General features: G+C 47.0%; 1 protein-coding gene across 1 annotated transcript in view; it reads right to left on the bottom strand.

Moving 5' to 3' along the window:
* Positions 1–850: 850 nt before the first annotated feature.
* The window catches only part of LOC120957280 (angiopoietin-related protein 3), an 85,074-nt gene continuing 64,617 nt past the window's right edge, over positions 851–21,307 (bottom strand). Inside the window, exons 3-8 of the mRNA XM_049608627.1 lie at positions 9,960–10,949; positions 9,596–9,890; positions 4,101–4,232; positions 3,842–4,029; positions 3,563–3,749; positions 851–3,476 (exon numbers count right to left, since the gene is read on the bottom strand). Of these exons, the coding sequence (XP_049464584.1) occupies positions 3,291–3,476; positions 3,563–3,749; positions 3,842–4,029; positions 4,101–4,232; positions 9,596–9,890; positions 9,960–10,949 (1,978 nt within the window). The 3' untranslated portion in view covers positions 851–3,290. The remainder of the gene's footprint in view (positions 3,477–3,562; positions 3,750–3,841; positions 4,030–4,100; positions 4,233–9,595; positions 9,891–9,959; positions 10,950–21,307) is intronic.

Here is a 21,307-nt window from a genome sequence, read left to right as displayed (position 1 = left end):
AATTGATTTTTGTGGAATGGTGAATAAACTGTGTAGTAAAATTTGTACCGTGTACAAAGATAAATACTATAATCATTGACCTGAACATCCATCCTTACAGAATCCTGGCCCGTACAACTGAATCATCATTCACCCAACACAATAGGAATCATTGTTCGTTGAAATACCAAATCATCAAAATACCAGGTAAGCGGCTATCATACACGACGATGCTCCTTTATGGACGCGAGTCTTGGAGCACCCAAGTGTAGGACGCTACGCTCTGAGCGGAAAGATGAACTACGTGCTTGCGGAGCTGTACGCCTGCCGATGACCATGGATTGGAAAGCCTTTCAGACATGGCACGAGCATCCTGGAGAACAATCGTGGACCGGGTCATGTCACGACGACGTGACTTTTTCGTGAGCCGGCCGACGAGAAACAGGGTAAGTAATTCAAATGTATCTTCTTTTTTTTAAATTATTACTTACTTAATTACTTATCTGGCGCTACAACCGCTTAGAAATTATTATTACTTATTCATTGGGACCAAGTTTGTGATACTGCTCTCGCGTAACGCACTTGTTGTGGCAGGCCGAGACCGACTGCGGTTATTGCACCAAATATGAGGATGAGCACTTATATTTATTGATATTTCCACGTGTTCTCTATACCCTAATATTGGATCTTAATTCTCATGTGCTTACTATAGCTGTCAGATCTTATACCTTAGCACACTTTTTATCACGACAATTTTAATTATTTTCTTCAAAACCATACTTACTTCCATTTTTCAACATAACAACTGATTTCGGGAACAACGGTTTTCACCGATTTTTTAATGGAATAACTACAGTACACTCAGGGAATGTAAATTTTTCGGAGGATTTTTATATTTATTTCAATATAAAACATTCTATCAACTATTAAATTAAAACGATATTTACAATTGCATGTTTTGTGTATGTGTAATGTGTGAACATGATTCCATGCAGAGGCGGTCGTGTTTCCCAGCTATCGTTGGGAACAAACCAAGAGTACAGGGTCAGAAACTCTTAACGGAAAGAACGCTTGTATTAGGACGGATCAATTTAAACTTTCTGGATGTCGTTCTAACGATTGGACCGTATTGTTTTCCTCTGGCTGTGAAGCATAATTCAATCAATAAGTATGAAACCCAGGTTCAAATAATATCATCAAATTTGATCGGTTTTAAGTGTAGTGCACCTATATTAGATAACTCGCATTTTTGTGCCGTAAGCAAACGATAAACCATATCGTTTGGGCTCGCAATCGCTCTTGAAGTATTGAACCAACATTTCGTTGTGGCGCCATCCAGAGACACATATCAAGCACATAATTATCTCTGAATATATACCAGCACATTCCATCGACCGTATCGCATTGATCTACGTGTGGCTCGAGCAATCTGTAACGTGCTATATTCCAGACACAGGAATAGGAAATATGTCATCGGTATGTGGGCATACTTTACGGTTTTTATCGCTATTATTATGATTTCACAACTGCTGCTCCAGACAGCCGATCAGTTCCTGATCGGGCCGCTTTAGCAACAACACAAAAAATACAGCCCCCATTCCAGAGATTCATCGGCAAATGTGGAATGAAAAACGAGGCAAAACAAAACAAAAAAAGGCATAAAGATTGCAAATTGCAAACTGTGCAATCGTACCGATCAATACCTTTAATGACAAGCCGTGCACCGGTTCCAGGTTTCGCGCGTCGAGGAATCTGTATTGCAAAATCTCTCGCCCAGGCGATAGATAAATTACGCTTACAGGTCAACGCCGCGGCTCGTACGCCGCCACTCAAATGGATCAATAACATTCAATTTGCGATGATTTATGAGGATTGCATTTTCCCTTTTTTTCCCCCCAGCTGCCCAAAGACGCGAGCTCATGTGATCGTCAAATGGTGAAAAAGCGGCCCTTAAGCTGTGCCACTTCAGACACACACGCTTGGTGTGGTAGGAAAGTTTCAACAGAGCGATTAATATCGTGCACACCAACGGTTGGGGTTGAACGTTTTTCACCCGGTTTGGATGATGGTTGGGGGTTGCTGGGTTTGAGCACTATAAACGCAAGTAATTCATAGCGCTTCGACAGAAAGAGTATTAAGCCATATTAAATTACAGCCAGGCCAGTGCTTCTACATCGCCCTGTCTCGATCCGCACGTTTGTTGCCAATTCAGGAAGAACGAATTACATTCATAACCAATCGCGTACAGAAAAGTTTTAAATTGTTTCTTATGCGAAGAATGTTCTGAGGATAAAGCGAAGATAGGAGATGTACAACAAGTAAAAATATCTCAGAAAATCGCGTACTTTTTGCTGAAAGTTTGATCAGTTTTTTTTTTCTTTTTACCGCCCATAAGAGTTGTCCACTGGTTCGCATCTTTTCTTCGTCTACATTATAAAAACCACCTTTTATAGGATAAGAAAAGAAGTGTCTGAATGCGAAGGGTTTTGCTAATTTTTGCTTTGCGCAGTAATGTTTTGGGGAGACTCCAGCTCGGAAATGTAAGGGAGTTTTTGTTTTTTGCTTTAAAGATTCGCCAGTGGATTGGGACGAAGGTCACTCGCTGCGTGACGCGTGTGGTAGCATCCGATCACGAAACGTTTCCGTTGTTGTTGTTGTTGTTGAACTAAATTTAATAAATAAACAACATGAAGGTATAGCGTATAGGTAGCGCACACGTGGCAGTACACGTGGGAAAAGGATTCTGCAATTCTTGCTTCGAGTGCTGCTTCGAGACGCATTGATGACGGTATAGGCAGTGCATCGTCGTATTTAGAATCAGTCGCTTTTGTCAAGATTAACTATGTTTTTTTTTTTCGTTTAAAGAAGACGACGAGTATGGGATATCAGAACCAAATATTGATGGAGTCAATCAATTCTACTACGGCTAGCATTGGACCGTATAGTGAGAATCAATTTTGCACCCGCATCTCGTCTACTCTAGCCTGATGAGAGGAGGGACTGCTGTATGAATTGTTGGACGATGGACCTTAAGAATGGTTTGAAGAAGTTTATCGTATTTTTCGTCTAAACCGATCGCATCAACTGCTAGAAATGAAGACAAATGAGGTGAACAGTTTGATGATTGATGATTGATGGTCATAAACGGATGGAAGTTTGCTGATTTGATGATCTTCACGAGGGATGCGTGTAACGGTGTACAAGTTGTATGTGTCTGTCTGTGTGCGTGTGAGTGAGTGAGTGTGTGTGTGAGGAGCAAGTGAAAACAAACAGTAATAATTTGTACAATTCGTGTCACGGAAGTATCACTATTACGTCGTGCCGGCCACCTGTGGCTGCGGACCCTTCGGCTTGATCATCATGGTCGCCTTCTTGAGCGTGTAGTCCCAGCCTCTCCAGCGGAACCAAACGATGCCTTGCCGGGCGGTCAGATCCTGCGGATCGTGCAGGTACAGTCCGTTCAGTCCTCGTCCGCATGACTTCCACCACCAGCCGCCCTGTGGAGTGTAATAAGAGGAAAAACATTATTTAGAATGCTGGCCCTCCAAGAGACGCACCACGTGTATAGAATGAGCGCGCTTACTTTCAGCATGCTGGCGCAGTTCAGAGAACTTCGATCGTTGTCGCGATTGTAGGTCGAGAAGGGGCTGTTGTTCGAACCGTACCATGGATCGTTCAGTGAGTCGCCCGCATTGCCCTCGTAGCCATCAATTTCCAGTTTGTAGTAGTCCTGCTCCGAGTGGATCTTGAAGTGCGAATATTGTGCGTATCTAGTGGAGGAGAAGCGTGCGTACAGAAATTATTATTAATATCTTCCATTCGAAGCACCCATACGGGTGTTCCCACTTGCCAACCAGCGCACCTCTTATTGCCTTCGAAGTCTTCCAGCTCGACTCGCAGCGAGTAGTCTTCGTTGTTCGTCAGCATGTAGATGTTTTCATTTCCGAGCCAGAATTCCTTCGCCGGATCGCCAAAACCGTTCTTGTAGTCGGCCCAGTCGCGGTTGAAGTTTTCGCGTGGATCGCCATAGTCATCACGTCGTTGGATTACCTGGTGCGAGGAGTAGGAGGAAGGAATGTAAGCGGGAGTTCATGTAAAATATCGATATCTGGAAACCATACCGTCCATCCGCCGTCAGCAATTTCCTGCTCGCAGAACACCTTCAGGAACCAGTAGGTCGTTCCACGGATCTGTAGGTAGTAGACACCCGATTGCCGCATGCCAGCGTTCATTAGATCAACGCAAGAATAACCCTGGAAAAGATAAGCAGCGAAATGCATAGTATCAATTACAAATTTGAAAGATATAAGTATATTTTGTCCAGAAATTCAGTCCATCTCCTTATCAGATATGATCAGATCATCTCTTGTGTAATAAGCACGCAAAATCGGAGACCCTATTCTTACAGGGTTTCACACTTTATCTCAAGACCGCGGGACCCCTTCCCGAATCTGTCTTAGCCAAAGCCAAGATTGCGGTATGATGCTTGAAATCGTTGATGATACCTGAAAACGTTGATGATACCTGATTTCATCGGATGCAATGCTGAATCTGCGGCACATTTCTCGAAACACACTGGCCCGCGCCGAGGACATGCGGTCGAATATTTTTTTACACGGATAACCTTTGTGTACATCAGTCTATTAGAAACACTCAATTATCCTTTCGTTTTTTTACCAAAAAAGACAATTTAATAAAATGAGTGAATGCATATTTGTTTGATTAAAATATTTACAAGTGTTAAGAAAGTAGTTTGAACTGTTTAAATAATTTTTTTTGGTATAAACACGAATAAATAATTAACTGTTTTCAGTACACTGATGTACACAAAGGTTATCCGTGTAAAAAAATATTCGACCGCATGTCCTCGGCGCGGACCAGTGTGTTTCGAGAAATGTGCCGCAGATTCAGCATTGCATCCGATGAATTCAGGTATCATCAACGTTTTCAAGCATCATACCGCAGTCTTGGCTTTGGCTAAGACAGATTCGGGAAGGGGTCCCGCGGTCTTGAGATAAAGTGTGAAACCCTGTACTACGGGAGACTATTCATATAGGAACCGACATATTCGGCCTTGAAGCAGCTGTTCCGCCTCTTCAATAGACCATCTCTCCAGCTGTCGGCCATCGTGGATAATCAACAATATGATGGAAACACATTTATCAATTCTACATCTATGCTGGTCAGACGGTTACCGGAAGGATTATCGATTGGTTTTACTCCCGTAGCGTAAATTACGTACCAATTACCTATACAGCCCGTGTAAGCGAGCCCGGAATTGGCTGATGTGCACGTTTTACAGCCGTAATTCTTCGCTAATGCCTGTGAACCGTTTGCGAAATCCCAATAGCGTTACGATTGCACCGCGTGAAGACGATAATGGTGGGCGATTTTGTTCATTTCTCATCCATCAAACGGTCTTCCGCTGGAACGTGTGCAATCGGGAGCGGTCATTGCTTAGTCCGGTCCGAAACGAGCTACGGATGGATTTTATTGGCCTTGGCCTCTGGGATCGGGGCAAGGAACATGTTGCATGAATGCCGCGATCAATTCATAAACGATAATTACAGATCAAACGATCGACCAAGGCTTTGTTAACGGTGTGATAGTTATGCTTTACGATGCATTAGATTTATTGTTTCGTGCTGGAATTTGCTATGGTTTGTGTATAAAGCAATCTTGAAACTTCTTAAAATCCCACATTGAATGATCCATTCCACTGATCCGGTTGTGCGAGTGTGATTAAACATGGTTGCGCATCAGACCGGCACACTGGCACGGTGTAAAACTGGCGCAAAATGTCAAGAGTTCGATCGCAAGCAGAGGAAACGCTCTTGTCAGCGAAAAATGTGTCTAAAGATCGCTCAACTTCCTACAACCTGCAGCAATATTAACCACAAACAGCTTCGGATTAAAAAGAAACGACAACACTATAAAAACAAACAGTGTGTGTGCGCGCGCTGGAATGATTCTGCCATAGTTGCCATTTGGTGATAAATGTCTCAAACCATCGAGCGGTGGTACGATCGATGTCCATCTTCAGAAGATGGCGACAAACATGGCAATCCGGTAAAATGGCAAAAGTGGCAGAATTCTACACGTTTTGTGCAAAAACCTTTTGCTCTTGCATGTGTGTGTGAGTGTCTCATCTCGCACTAAAAAGAAAACCTGTTCATAGGTCATCACCAGGTTCTGTGCGAAAGACATTTCCGTCCGAAATGGTTCTCGTTTCGGGGCGAACGATTTAATTATTCTGTTGACCTTTGCGCAGGGTTCTTCCCGCCAGCGCGCGTATCCATTGGGGGAGGATGATACGATGATTTGGTGTGATGATAGGATTAGCATTTTACTACGAAGCTGTTTGGAGTGGATCCAGTGGATCTGTAGTTGTTGACCTGTGGACGGATTCTCGTTTGATCGCCTCAAACCGACCACCGTGCGTAGTCTCATTTAGGCGGGATTAGAAGTCCTTCATTAGCGTACATGAATGGAACGTTTAACGAGGGGACTTTGGACGATTCGGGGGAGAGCGAAATGTTGCTATTAGCAAGTTAATGGTGCTGAACGGCGAACGGCGTTCGGGAGGCGGAATCGCGCAGCACTTGAGCGCCGGATTTGAAGAAGGGCTTCCGCAATCAACACTAAGAGCAACACGGTGCCGTAACATTTGATTGGAGATTGTAATGCACATGTAAGGTTAGCAAAACACACTCCATCAGCATGTGGTCAGAATGTGTAGCATTAGGGCAGTAGGAAAGATCACCTAAAGAAAGGTCAATCTGTAGTGTGATCTGTACCGTGTAAAGCGTTCGTTATGTGTCGATGAACTATATCATTACGACCCATGCATTAGCGTGCAAGAATGCTGCTCCTTGAAGGAATAATTGCCAGTAGCGAATGAAAATGTGCTCTAATTCAACGTTCGAGCAAATGTTGGCAAATCCTTGGCTCGAGCCACTCACCCTCAAACTGCAGTGAAATACGCAAAATCTTTGTGCACTTTTGCCTAGTTAGCCGTCACTGATAGTATAATCCAATGGGGGCAGAGCTAAATGTCAATCCGATTGACTTCCCACCGCAGTCAATTAGCCGGCAGGGGTTTTTTTTAGTGTGCGCTGTGTTGTGTTGGGAAACGATAATCCATTTAGCACCTTCCTGTCGGCCGGTCGGCCGGTCGGTTCCCGTACATTCACTTTCGTCGCAGCTGGCGGCCGACGCCCACGGATGGAAGGAGCCAACTCCAAACTGCCCCGGGTACTGCTACAAAAGCAAAGTAAAAACGGCCCCGTGGCCCTGTGGACAAAGCAAACGGGCACCGTGTGTCCTACCTGCCGTCGGCGGGTGATGAGTGCGGTCAAAAAGGTGCGATACGGTGTGATAACGCGGTTGAAATGTTTATTAGCACCCTTTTTTGTTGTTAGTTTTCAACGTGGGGCCGAGTGAGGAAAGGTTAGAAAACAAAATACGATTCGAAAGAGGCGTTTTCGAAGGAATCTTTTCTACACCTTTGCGGGCTCGCTCCCGTAATTGATCTGACCGGGGGCCGTTGTAGTGTTTTTTTCGAACACGCTTGCGAACATCACCAACCGTCCGGGAACAAGGCGCTGCGCTAATTGGGGAAGGCAACGTGACTGTTTTGGGATTTATATGACAGAAACACGTAGTTAATTGTCGTTGCACAACCCCTGTTAAAGACAGGTAACACCCTAAACTGATGGCGCTGGTGTCTCCTGTCCTACGGTTGTGGGTTCTTTGCTGCAGCGACCCTTTTAGGCGTCTTTCTTTTTTGTACAGCTTCATTTCAGACGAAATATATCGATCCTCCTTCAGCCTCAGCGGTACGTTCTACAACCGGAAACCGGAAAAAATGGCTCTAGTACCATTGTCCATGACATGAGATCGGGAAGGTTCCGCTCCGCTCCGTGAAAGTGAAAGCACCGAAATGCACAACGGGCGTTACATCAGGAGGCCACCGCACATTCGTTACGGCTCGTTGAGATTAGATTATCCTAGCCCGTGCCGTGGGCAGCAGAGGGGTTAAGTCTTCGCTCTTGGGCCGCACCCTTTGCACGCGCTTGCGAAAAAATATGTTTGCAAAAATTGAACCAGTCTTGAGCCGTGGCCTCCCCTTTTCAGCAAGCGAAGGTGGCTATGGCCTGTCGCACTGCTCGGTAGCCGCTACCGGATGAGATACACTCTCCTCGCTGATCGATCGCATGGCTCAACAAGATCGGTTATAGGAGGAGGGGATGGTTCGAGGGTGGTGCCAATCATTTAGCGGCACCACACGCGTGGACACACGTATATGCGCTACTCGTTTCGTTTTGTTTGCTTCCATACGCTTGGAGGGCCTAAACGCGTCGGCCGCGACGTGACCACCTTGCCCAAAACTATTAATTTAATAACGAACACCAATTAATCATCGTTTGTCGCGGTGCGAATGAAGGTAATGCCTTTCAGTGCAGCTACTACTCTTGAGAGGTCTGTGCACATAAAAACACCTATTCTTCTATCATAAGAGAAGGTTTTAAAATTGCTGTTTGGTCCTTTTGAAGCAAAGAAATATCATTCACAAAGTCCAATTCTAAGGGTAGCAATATGCCGCTTAAACATTTTTCTTGAAATCCTATTTGGCAAGACACTCTGATTACACCTGGCACATTGGTTTCGTTCGTTGCAATCAAACGTCCAACCTACGAAAGCGCCAAGAAAAATAGGAAACCAATCAAAAATGGTTGATCACTTTGGAGTTGGTGCAATAAAATGTGGCCCCGTGCCGTAAGGCCCTAAAACCCACCCGATCGGTATTCTCCTCCGATCGGCCGGCTGGTCTGGTCTGTTCCTCTCCTCTCCGCACCAATCCTCTCCAGGTCGGCAATTCATTTGTGACTTAGTGCCCTGTCAACCGTGGTGCGAATGGGTGCACGCGGTTCTGCCAAAGTGTTATTAAAGCTTTGCTGTCCCTTGAGAAAGGTAATTGCGATCGGCCGGCCGATGCATTGCATTGCCAGGCACAACAGGACCCTGCTAAAGGCTAAATGCACCGTACGAGCATGGGAAAACGTATAAGGCTCTCAATCGCAGATATTAGGTTGCGAACAAGATTGTGTGTGTGTGTGTGTTTGATGCGGAATCGTTGTACACACCGCGAACCGTTTCAGTGTGTTGCGTCATTCTTTCCTTTCCGCGCGATCCGTTATGAGGTTTTATTTTTTCTTGTGCTGTTTCTCTTGATTTTTCCCCTGCCGCAATGCGTTGGTTCTCAACTGCAACTGCCGCTCCAGACGCAACGGAGACCTCCACATCTGTGTTGCGCGTCACACTGAACCAGCTGGTCAAGAAACTCAATGCGTTCGGTCAATTTATGCAACACCTCGTAAATTAGAGCCATATCGACCTCTCTCTGGTGGCGCACACGCAAGTGCGCCACTACGCACGCAAAGCACGTGCGTGGTTTGGAGCAGAAGAAGAGGGACAGGAAAATTCTGCGAAACACATGTCTTTCAGTCGGGGTGCAATCGTTACATCTGGTGCATGCTCTAAATAATTCAATTTGTCAATCCACTCAGTTCGGTGTGAAAATTTAAGGATTTAAGTTTCCTCTCCCATTGCTTACCTTGATGTCCTTAAGGAAGATACTGTCGGTGGCGAAGGTACTGTTCAGCACCGAAGGCTTATTCTTGACGCTGGGGAAAATGATGCCACCCTTGCGGGAAACATTCTTGGCAGTGCCGGTCGTCGTTGAGCTGCTGTTCGAGTTGTTTGCATTGCTCTGGGTGGTGCTGCTGGTGCTCGTGCTAGATGCGGTACTCGTTGAGGTAGAAGAAGACGACGATGACGAGGAGGCCGATGACGAAGACGACGGATAGGTCGTCGTTGGAAGCGCTTCAGTGAAGTCTTCCACAATGTATCTGAGATGAGCAGAAAGGAAGATTTTAATGCATCTGTAGCAAACATGCAATGCTGCCATTTCCTCTTACCTGTTAGGATCGTACTCCACCAGCCGATCGATGGTCGGATCCATCAGGAGCTCTGCCGGCACGGGCCGCTGGGCCAGGACCGCCACATCATCCTCCTGCTTCTTCAGCCGCTTCTCCACCATATCGAGATTGTTGATGATGAGGTTCGTTTTCGTTTTCAGATCGTGATGGATTTCCCCGATCGCACGCTCCTGGCGCTGGTTTTGCGTCAGCAGTGCGTCCGACTTGGGCACCAGATCATCGACCGAGCTCTTCGTGCCGACGACCACGTCCCACACCTCGTCCATCTTCTCCGACACTGACATTATAGGGCGGATCTGCTTGACCAGGATGTCGATCTTGCTCGACTTCACGTACGGGGGCAGGGTCGAGGTTGCGTTGTAGCTGTTGTAGTTGCTGTTATGGTCGACGACCGCGTCGTGCACGTCGTTCAGCAGGTTCAGCGTTTTGCCCAGATTCTCCGACACCACGTTGATGTGGAACTGCAGCTTCTTGTCGATACCGTCCGTGATGGAGCGCAGCTGGCCGAGCTCCTTGGTGATGTGGCCCATCACCTCCGAGTGCATGGCTTTGGTGATTTCCGCCACGTTCATGCTGACCGTTTTGCGCTCGCTCGCCTCCGCATTGATGTCGTCCACCGACAGGAAGTTGCTATCGATCTGGCTCTTCAGGCCGTTCAGCTTGCTGTCGATGTCGCTTACCTTCTGGTCGAGCGATACCAGCCGGCTGTCGAGCGAGTTGGTCGACTTGGCCATCCGCAGGCTGTTCGGGCGGTCCGGGCCATCGTCCACGATGGTCAGCTTGCTGTCGAGCGTGCGCAGCTTGGAGATGACCGAGTCGGTCTTGAGGATGTTGTCCGCCATCTTGCTGTCGAGTGATTCGACGCGCCGCATCAGATGCTCGACCGCCTTGTCCAGGTTGTCTATCCGCTGCAGCTTGCCCTCAAGCGTCGACACGACGACCTCGAACACATTCAGTAGCTGCTGCTCTCTGTGGGGGAATGAGAAGCAATGCAAAAAAAAACGCAACGTAAATAATGGTTATTTTAAATAATCGATAAGGCTCTTCCGTTTTGGCGCGCAATGCGTGTTTTATGTAACCGCCGCTTGGTCATAATTTAAAGTTTTATCTAGTCTACATTGTAGCGGCGCGCGCGATGGGCGCAAAAAAGAAACTTGTCACACTCGAGTGCCGCTTCGGTTCAATTTCTTTCGCTAAACGTATTTTTTCCGCCTTGCTTGCTCTCCATCCAGCACTCCATCGACCGAGCGGCAGTGAAAAGTGAACGTCTTCGGTTATCTTAATAATTTAATTACTAACGTGCGCCCGATTGCCCGTTTTCTCCGCTTTTTCGCACTTTAATTAACATGATTTATTCGTGTCGTCGTGTCGTGTTTATGTACACCGTTTCCCGTGCCGGCGAAGCATTTTAGGCTTCTTTTTTTGCAAAATTAAACTCGATAAACGTTTTGCGCTCACGGTACCATGCAAAGTGGGAAGAAAAATGGAAACAAAAAAAAGGAAATATTCATCCATCCTCCAGGATGAAAAGGGTTGTGCGGGTGAACAACGTCTTTCACTTTGTCTGTTGGTATTATGGGAAATTAATCTCACCACTGATACCATTTATCATGCGACACAACAGTGGTGTGGCGGTAAAAGTGCACGTTGCACGCAGCTAGGAAGAAAGTGCCGCCTTGCCAAGCGATTGATTCGAGCCGATTTTCGATTTTGCATTGATTGTTTCTTTGGTTTTGTTCACTCTCCCTCGATGCACAAAATCCAATTGGAGAAAGGGTTTACTTGTAGGCGAACGTCCCTTCGAATCGTACCAGCCGACAGGCCGGGGATTTGTGGCCAATTAATCAATTAATTTACAAAATTCAACATGCCACCTTAATTGGGAATTGGGATTTTAAACCGATATGCTTACATTCGAAGTGTGCAAGACGGGGTGCACTTTGCAACACAGGAATCGGATTCTTGACTATAGGACTTCTTGGTGCAGAATGAAGGAAACATTTACTCACGACGAGCAAACAGTCAAACGAGCGTAGCATAGGTGAAGGAAATTTCGTGCGGCAGTTACTTTGTAGTTATACTTGCTGGCAGGTGTATATGTCACAAGAAGCACTTAATAGCATTAAATAAAGTAGATAAAACTTTTTAAATGAACTCCAATGTAGACGATTGGCCTATCAAGAACGGCAGAATGTGGCCAAACAATCCCAGAGAGCGTGCAGAAAATATTGGAACAATCTTAATACATTTAGTATGTATTGGCATCCTTTTTCTTTTTGTTTATTTGAACAAGAAATTATTGGCTAAGAGTTTAACGGATTGGTTTATGGAAATTCAGCAGGCCATATGATTTATTTCCGATTAATCCTATCAAACCGACCCGAGATGGGGAGAAAATAATCCATTGCTGGCATGAACTTATTATTTGTGTTCCCTCGAGCACTGCTGGCCGGTAGCGTTTTGAACTTTATTTTAAAACGTCCCAACCTACCCAACACTTCGTCGCATGTCTCGTCTATTTGACATGTGCGGCCCGCTTATTAAGCCGCTCTACTTTGGAGTTAACCGTATCGAGACGCATTTGGCTTAATTTGGCGCAAAATTTCAAGCCAAGCGGCAAGCCGAACAACAAACAGCCTTACGTGGACGAGTGCGGCGGCACAGTTTACCTTTTTGCCCTCAGGACCGGGGACGCAATTGTTCCCGAGAGAAGTCCGCCTCCCCCGCTTCTGAGGGTTCCACCAACAACCGCGTGATGTGGATGGGGAAGTTTTCGTTTTTTTTTTCCTCAGAACACCTTGCCGCCAATCGCCCGGGTGGCCAGTAGTTGTCAATTAATGCGAATTTCCATTTACGGACCTAAACATGAGCGAACTTTCGAATTGCGCCTTGCGGGGTCCCGCCACCACCTTCGCCGTGTTTGCGTGTAAAATGATAAAATTGCGCTCTCTATGCGTTACGTGGACGTCAACTGTTCAGTGTCGACGTTTTTCGTAGTGCGTCACACACTATCCGGGAGGGTCGTGCAGAGTGGAAAGATTCGATTAAATCCAATCAACGCATCTCGGGCAGAAGGAAGGCTCCTTGATGTTTGCTACCGTAAGGGACGGACGGGTCGCCCGAACCCTCATTGTGAGGGTGCGTGGCCCATTACACGGCGATCCATTTTCCATCTTTGGTCGTAAATCACTTTCGGACCAACCGTTGGCTTCCGACCGGCGGACGCCTGTGCGCAATTGGAAAATCTTTCTTGCTGTTCTGTTATTTCGTCTCTTACCTTAATGTGTGTGTATTATACATGTTACCAACCAAAGGGAAAAAGGGTGACAAAATTCGTGGGCAGAAAATTGTAATGTCAAGCAGTTGGCAATCGCGCACAAAGCGAACCAAATCGAGTTTAGTGAAGCACCAATTTAGCGGTCCGTTTACCACCCTAGTGAAGGTGGCCTCGTCGTCGGTGGCGGTTGTGTGGTGGTGGTGGCAGTGCTAATAGCAAAATAATTAATTTTTGAATGAAAGCATTTAGCAAAGCATGACGCCACACGGCGTGTTTGCTCGTTTGACAACTCGTTTGACGGTTGGCGGTGGCGAAATTTAAATTCACTCGTTCCTTAGACTTCTCTCTCTATCTCTCTCTATCTCTCCATCTCGACCGATGTAATTACGACTATTTATTGCTCGTTTCAGGTGTGAAATTAGGGCGCCCTCTTTGGTCTCAGAACGCGTACGCTGGGTAATGACAGGACTCATTATATTCGAAACATTATTGTGACATTGCGCAGAAACGCCAAAATGCGCCACATTGAGCGTTTGGCGGCAAAAGTGCTAATCGATGTAAAAAGGGTTCATCAGTGTTTATGGGCCACAGAAATATGTTGCAAAAACCATCAACAGGCTTCAAATTGGATCGGTTGATCGCGTAGTTAGCCACCCAGTATGACACAGTTCTTGTAAGAGTTAAATTTTTTTTGGGGATTTGCAGCAAGAAGTTATTGCTTGCCATGATTTCGTGACGATTTGTGCTGGCGACAATAGTGTTTGATTTGAATGATAATAAGGTCATAAATTCCCGGCGGAGGAGAGATCAGGTGTAGAGGAGGGCATGACTTCCATACCGGAGCGAGCTGGTCAATAGTCGATGAATTATTTAAATTCGATCGATTGCAAAATGACATGACATGAATAATTCAGTACATTCAACCTGGCCGCTGCAGAGCTGGCCAAGCGTGCGGCCTGGAGCGCGGACAAACTGTCCCATGCCGAATGTTTGAAACCCGCTCAGTTCTGCAGCGCTTGCGGTGAGCGAGAACCTAAGCTAAAACTAATGCCGTTTGTTTTGTAGCATTAGATTCCTTGGGGAAAGCAATGTTGTTACACTCCGGGACAGTTTGGTGACGTTCTGGCGCAACACGATGGCTCGTTCGTGCCGAATGTGAATGCAAACAACAAACCAGCTGGGGCTGGATACATAGTTGTTGTTGGCGGCCGACTTGGCCGATTATGCTTATGCTTCCCTGCCAACAGACGGCCAGTGGTCAGTGGAGGAGGAAGAAGAAGAAAAAAAGCGCACACACAAATTCCCGCCAGCTGAACTGGGTTACTCTAGATTTAGCGCGTGCAACAAAACGGGGCAGCAGCAGCAGCAGCATCAGCACCGAGCAACCAGGCGCGGTTTGGTTTAATAAAAATGTAACCTGTAGCAAGCAAGCACGGGAAGGCAGCAGGGGCCGAGATGGCCGAAGCGATCGCAACGCAACGATCAACACGATCGCCGCAGTAAGCAACTTGTTTGACTTCTTCGTTTGTCAACTGCTGAAACCCTTCGCCTGGCCGGGGTTGGAGCGGTTCGGCAGAAGCAGAGCACGCAAGCCGCGGGTGTGCCGCGGAGGTGGCTGGTGGCTGCCGAACGTGTTGCGTAAGGCGGAATAGAAAGCTAGCCAGTGGAGGAGCACAAGCAATCGTAGCTACTTTTTTTTTTGATTGCTGCTGCTGCTGTTGTTTCAGCACCCGCTGCACCGGTCACGAGAAGGAATCTTCGGCCATATGCTAGGAGCACGGCTGTTTGAAGACAGACATCGGCGGAATGTGCAAAAACACGCGGGCTGGCGGGATTTCGGATTCGGCAAGGTTGGATTAGCAAACGAAGGAGTTTAGACAATTCGTGACGCGTTGATTCGGTTCATTTGTTCCTCGTGTTCCCCCAATCAAGCGTTTAATAGACCTTAGCCAATTTTTGGAACAGAGCCGAACGCATGCGTTGGGCGTTCGTTCAAGCGCAGCCTCCGCCAGTACAGAAGAAAGACTTCAACAACAACAAAAAAAAACGGCACCACAGAAAGGTGGGCCCAGAGGGCATGGATAAATATATTTGTTTCCATCGAGGGCCCGTAACTGCATCTAAACCGGGTCGTCAGTAGGCCTCAGCCTCCATCGGATTCGATCGGGGTGGACGACGGATCCCGCCAAACGCGCAGCCGTGTCCTTCACACGCGGGCAGCGATTGCAAATAGGTATTGTACACACTGGTTTTGCGGTCTGCCGCGTACTTCCGTTCCAACTGGCAGCCAAGCCTGCATTGCAGTAGCGATTGGAGCCCGACAAACCCCATACCACACCTAAGAGCGTATCGCACAAGGCGCGCGAGCGGGACGCGTAAAGCTCAATTAACCCAATTATCCCACGCACGCGTGACTCGCTGTGGCAGTTGTGGACGGCTAAGCAGCCCCACACCGCGCCACACTTCGAACCCAAGATTTCAATTCACACCCCGGGCCCAGAGAGAGCCCCGGTCGGTGGTGACCAGCACACACAGCCACGCCGGATAAGCCGCGTCCCTTGTGGTGTACCGGGCATGGTTTGCCTGCCTGCGGGGCTGCCACTAAAATCACCGATTCTCAACACTTATTTAGCAGGGTTGTGCGGCATTTCTGGTGCGGCATGAAATTCACAGCCCACAGCCAGCCACCACTACCCTCCCGTCCGGTGCAACGCTCAACAACTCTTTGCTGTTCAAGTGATTGGTTTGCGTAACACAAGCACACAGGTTTGTGAGTTCAAATTTTGCGCACTATCGGTCGGGCTGGGACTACAGAGAGAGAGGGCTTAAAGGGGTGGGTAACAGAGGATTGAAGCATGTCAGCATTCCAACACCCCCATGTACCGAACAAAAAAAAAAAAAGACCGTTTTCACCGATCCCCGGGTGCGTGAGCGCACCTTTCTGGTGGCTCAAAAGGGCTCAAAAACTGAGGGCCTGTGTTGTGGAGCGGTACGGGTACGGTGGGAACCCTGTAATCACTTAATTAATACGACCGTGCACCCATGCCGTACCGTGGCCAGTGCTGTGAACCCTTGACTCGCGCACCCCCCAAGCCGCCGGTTTCCGTTCCTGCGTTTTGCATGCGTTATTATTATTTTGTTATTTTTCGCGCCCCACCGTGTCCTCCCAAGCGCATTTGTTCCCACAGCAATAGCGGCGGACATAATTGCACTCGGGCACTCTGTTTGGCGATAGTGCACCGGAGAGGGGGGGAGGGGACGGGAAATCGGGCCCGTCAAGAAGCATGCAAACAAAATAATAAGCATCATGGTGTGGTAGCTTCGGTGTCTGTCAAAACGGCAGCAATATAGTTTAACACCACGCCGAGGTCAGGATCGTTTTGCCACCGTAGCTCGGCTTTTGCTAAATTGTTTTGCACACTTCTTCGTTTGCGTTCGCTTCGGCTGGCTGTTGTGGCTCCATGCAGCTGCTGCACGGAAAGGGAAGAAAGGTAAATCATCCCTCGCCGTCACTCACGATCCTCTAACGAGCATAATGATCGTGTGTAGTGGGAATGTATTTTTTTCATTATCTTTAACTATGTGCAATATGTAATTTTAGTGGGTTAGATGTAAATTAAAGTTTTATATGCTAGCTAGGAGACACTGTGACGACGTTTAGAAATAGTGATAGTTGAAAAATTTATTGATTTTGAAAAAGTCATACATAAATCCAAATACTAATAATCTGACACCATTTAAACTGTACCAATAGGCTCACTCAGCAGATCATGAAAGACGGTGTATCATGAAACAATGTAAGCCACATCCTCCCTTTGGGACGTGTGTGCGTTAAACCGCAAAAAAGTGCCGCCCAAGCAACGCTGCCACAAAAGGTGTAAGATTGGTTCGATAGGCGCGGGAGAAACAAACAAACGCGGGCCACCGTGGTGGGAAGCCACACCGGTGACAGTGTTGCCACTTGCGGTCATTACTGAACCAATGATCGCTGACTCTGATTGACAGCTGAATCTCTCCCGAGAGCACGAACGCACGCTTGTTGTCGCTGGTCGCGTGTTCCGGCCCGCAAGACGGCAAATCGAAGCCGACATCCGCTCACGGTGTGTCACGGCTAGCAGTTAGGCCCGAAAGGCGCGTAATGGTGAGGCGGCGGCAATCTCATTGAGAAAATTAACAATACGTGGCGTGGTGGCCGTTTTCCAATTTTTGAAATGCCCATTCAAAATAGCAACAAAGCGGCAGTCTCTACTTTACGGCGGTCGCGAAATCACCCTCGCCCGTTTGACAGCGAAGAAGTGAGAATTGGATCGGACCGACAGCGCTGGAGGGGTTGTGTGTGTGATCAATCAAAGATCAATTGTTCGCAAATATGGACGCAAAGTGTCCTACGCCCTCTCTGAATACAGAGGCCGCAGCGACCGGAGCGAAGGTACCTTCCATTGAGTCGATCAATCACAGAACCTGGTGGTGGTAGGACCCAAGTTTGTGGAAGCGTTAGGTAGATAATATTGGCCACTGCTTTTGCTGTGCCATTTCGGCTGGGGGGGGGGGGGGCAATCGTGAGGTGGCGGAGCAAATCGAACTAGGACACCATCGGGCAAGCTACGGCCCGGTAAAGGTTAGCCGCGATTGTCCAAACAAACAAACCGTACGAGCGAGATCCCACTTAGAACTAAGTAGATTGTTCCTGGCCTCGGCACGGCTTGGCTTGGCAGGCGGGCCTTTTTATTATCCGCTCTGGGTGCTGTTTTTTCCCAGAGGTAACTGACATATTTCGAAGGCGCCCTCTAATTGACGCCTTCCATCTGGGCGGTGGAAGCTGCTTGCCGTTCTTGTGCCCATGTTCCATTCACCGCCGCGTCGCTGTTCGGTACTGACGACTACTGACGAGCCCTTTACGGAGGGCACAAGATCATTTCACTCCTCCAGGGAGCTACCGTTAGGGAAGGGACACTAGTGACTGTGTGTCCGCTCGGCTATGGACGCTAACGTATGGCCGGCGCATACTAATGAGCGGGCAGAACACTGTTAAACCATTCATCGATGCGGACCTGTGCGGCCTTAGACGAATTATCTTACAAAGTGTTTGATTTTTTTCACTCTTTAACCTAGATTCGTTTTGCATGAGCTGATCGTATATGGGGGATCACGCTACTGGCTTTTATGATTCCTCTTTCCACTGAGACAAAAGATGATTAAGTACTTGGTGGTTGTTTTTTCATATTTAAACGTTATAAACGTGTTTCCCGTGTATTGAATAATTGAGCACCATGCGACAGATACGTTTGGGGTAATGTTTTATTAATGAGTTTGCAGATAGATCATGGCTGATCATAGACTCTCAATATGTTCCAGGTGTAAAGCGTCACATTCTATTAAGATTGTTTTACTCAACAAACTCAACTCTCCCGTTGCGACCGACAGTAGATCATCTCATATAAGTTGAAACCAATTTCATGATGTTGTCTGTTTGTGTGTGCCTCCCGGATGAAGCACCACCGCCCATGCTGAGCTAATGGACGATGGCGCTAGAGCATTTTGCATAATTTGCTGCTTTCTAGTCGAACTTTGAGCTGCGAAGACGTGGGAGTGTGGGACGTGATATCGTTTGTTCACACCTTCCGAGTACGGACAAAAGCGACCGGTACTGTGCGAAAATATGCGAATGGCTTTGTAAAGTGACTGGTAAGAGGTACACTTTAATGTTATATTTTACATATTTCAAGCTTGATACGTGTTTATTTTCAATGAGTGTTTTAATAGATGTGCGATCAGGTTCAATGGAGTTGATGATATTTTCAAAGCAGTAATTTTCCTAAGAGTTTAGGAGTAATTCAATGGCGTTATTGTAGTAAAACGAATTCTGGCGTTATTGTAATTCAATGGCGTTATTGTTGTAAAACGAATTCTGACGTCCTTTGCTTACAACTAAGCTACTGAAAGACGTACAAAACTACACTAAAAAGCAAAATCTAGGCGTGATCAAAGGTTATTCCTCCTAACTTGTGATAGTGCTGCCTACTTTATGATATCTACCCTCTTTCACAACCTCACTAATTAATGCCGCCACAAACCTCCGCACTCTGAATGCAGTCAGGCTAACGCTCATTAATCAGGATAAACATTTTTCCATCGATTATGGCTATTAGTTTTATCCACAAACCGGCCAACATCAGACATCACCGTCGGATGCATTGCTGCGCGACGGCGGCGGCGGTGCAATTCGATGAGTCAATTATCACCCAGGTCGCTTAGAGCGGTATGAAATGGTTCCGAGATTACTACACCGTTTAAATTGGATAAATTTTTACCCCATTCCGTAGGGTGGTGGTTCCAGCTGTTCAACGACGCACTACACACTACAGACACGCTGCCTGGAGAGCGAGGTACGCCAGGAACGCGCGTAGTTCTGTGGGACTAGCGGCAACAATTTGTCGGCTTAAATAAACCACCAGAGACGGTCCAATTAGTTGATCATTTTTCAACCGGACACCGATAGCCCAGCGCACACTTTATTGGGGGAGCCTCAAAAACGGGATCGAAGGGCGCAAGGAGGAAAGAAAGTTGCCACCGGCGATAGTGCGATGATTGAACGGAGCCCATTTTGACGGCTGGAGCCCTTTTTGAACGCTAACCTGCCATCAAGTGGCGGTTTCTTTTATGCTTAAATCACGGGCCATCTGTGTAGGGAATGGTTACGTTACGAAAGTGGTTTGAGGCAACAACATGATAGAAATGTGATGTGAAGTTTGGACCGGAGATGTGTTTGAATGAGTAATTTCTGCTTTGCAAAGAAAAACGATTTGTGTGCCATATGTGATTGGTTTTCAGTTTGTAAAAATCGTACAAATCGTTTTTAGTTGTAAAATTATGTCCAGAAGCCCTAACACAGCGAGAATTATGCAAGGAAGGGAAAGGATCCCGGGCTTGCGTGCGTCTTACGTTCGCTCATACGTAACCTTACTCCACGAATGTCACTTTGGTGGCGGCATTTAAGTGCTGAAATTTGCAACAAACTGACACTGCGCGAACAAAAGGTGAGTTCCACCACGTACGGCCATAACGCAGAGCACGTTGACGAAACACGTCGTCCCCTATTTGTTGTCCCCTCGCTACGGCACCATGGCAGATGAGCGTAATCAATTTGATGCGGCCATCCCCGGTACATGGTTATGGCCCTGAAAACCTGACCACCGTCGCACCGAGATCATCCGCATCGGGCGGCCCATCTTGGCGTAGGGTCACACAAATTAGCAACATTTCTAACCCCCCGTGAAATCCATCAAGCATCCATCCAGCAAGGCATTCCCCAAATACGGCCCCAAAGTGTTCGTAAAACGCGTCAACAGCTTTAAGAGTTGCTGCAAAAACCATACTCACAAAAAGGAGGATAAAAAAAACTACTAAAATCATCCTACTCAAGGCACAGTATAGTTTAAAGCGGGGACAGATAATCGTATCGAAGAATCACATGCAGGCACATCGCAGGAAACGGGAACGGCACATGTCCAGCACACACATACACAAACGCACGCACATAGATGGCGAAGAAGCGGCCGTCTTCGCTAATTAGTGTGGGCCCAAAAAATGTATAAAATATCGAAAGACAATTTCCATTCTCCGGTTGAGCAAGGAAAGTGAATGTTGCTGTTAACACGCACGACGGGGCTTTCTTAGCGGTCGTGTTTCGTCCTGAGCATCTTGAAAATGGCATATTGCATGGGCAGGTTTGGTGGTCTGACATCGAGGAAGGGATTGATGGATTGATGTTTAGGTTTGGTAGTGATCGCAGCACTGCTCAAGGCTTAAGTGTGCAAAATATATTTTTTTGGCAAGCCGAGCTGTTCTCTCTTGTAATTATAATGCTTTCCTGATGTAAACGTCGGCTTCGTGACCTTAGTCATTCATCAATGTGGTGTGAAATTATGAAATTTTAGGTGTTCTTTGAACTTTCAATTGCAGTTTGTTTCCAAACTGCTGAACAGGATCACTTAATCCGAAAGCTTGAATGTGGTTGGCATTTTTCCTAACATTCTTTACTGTGAGCCTG

Source organism: Anopheles coluzzii, chromosome 3 (assembly GCF_943734685.1).
Source record: "Anopheles coluzzii chromosome 3, AcolN3, whole genome shotgun sequence".
In the NCBI taxonomy this organism is placed as follows: Eukaryota; Metazoa; Arthropoda; class Insecta; order Diptera; family Culicidae; genus Anopheles; species Anopheles coluzzii.
Note: the sequence above shows the minus strand (reverse complement) of the source record. Positions and strands in the feature narration are given on the sequence as shown.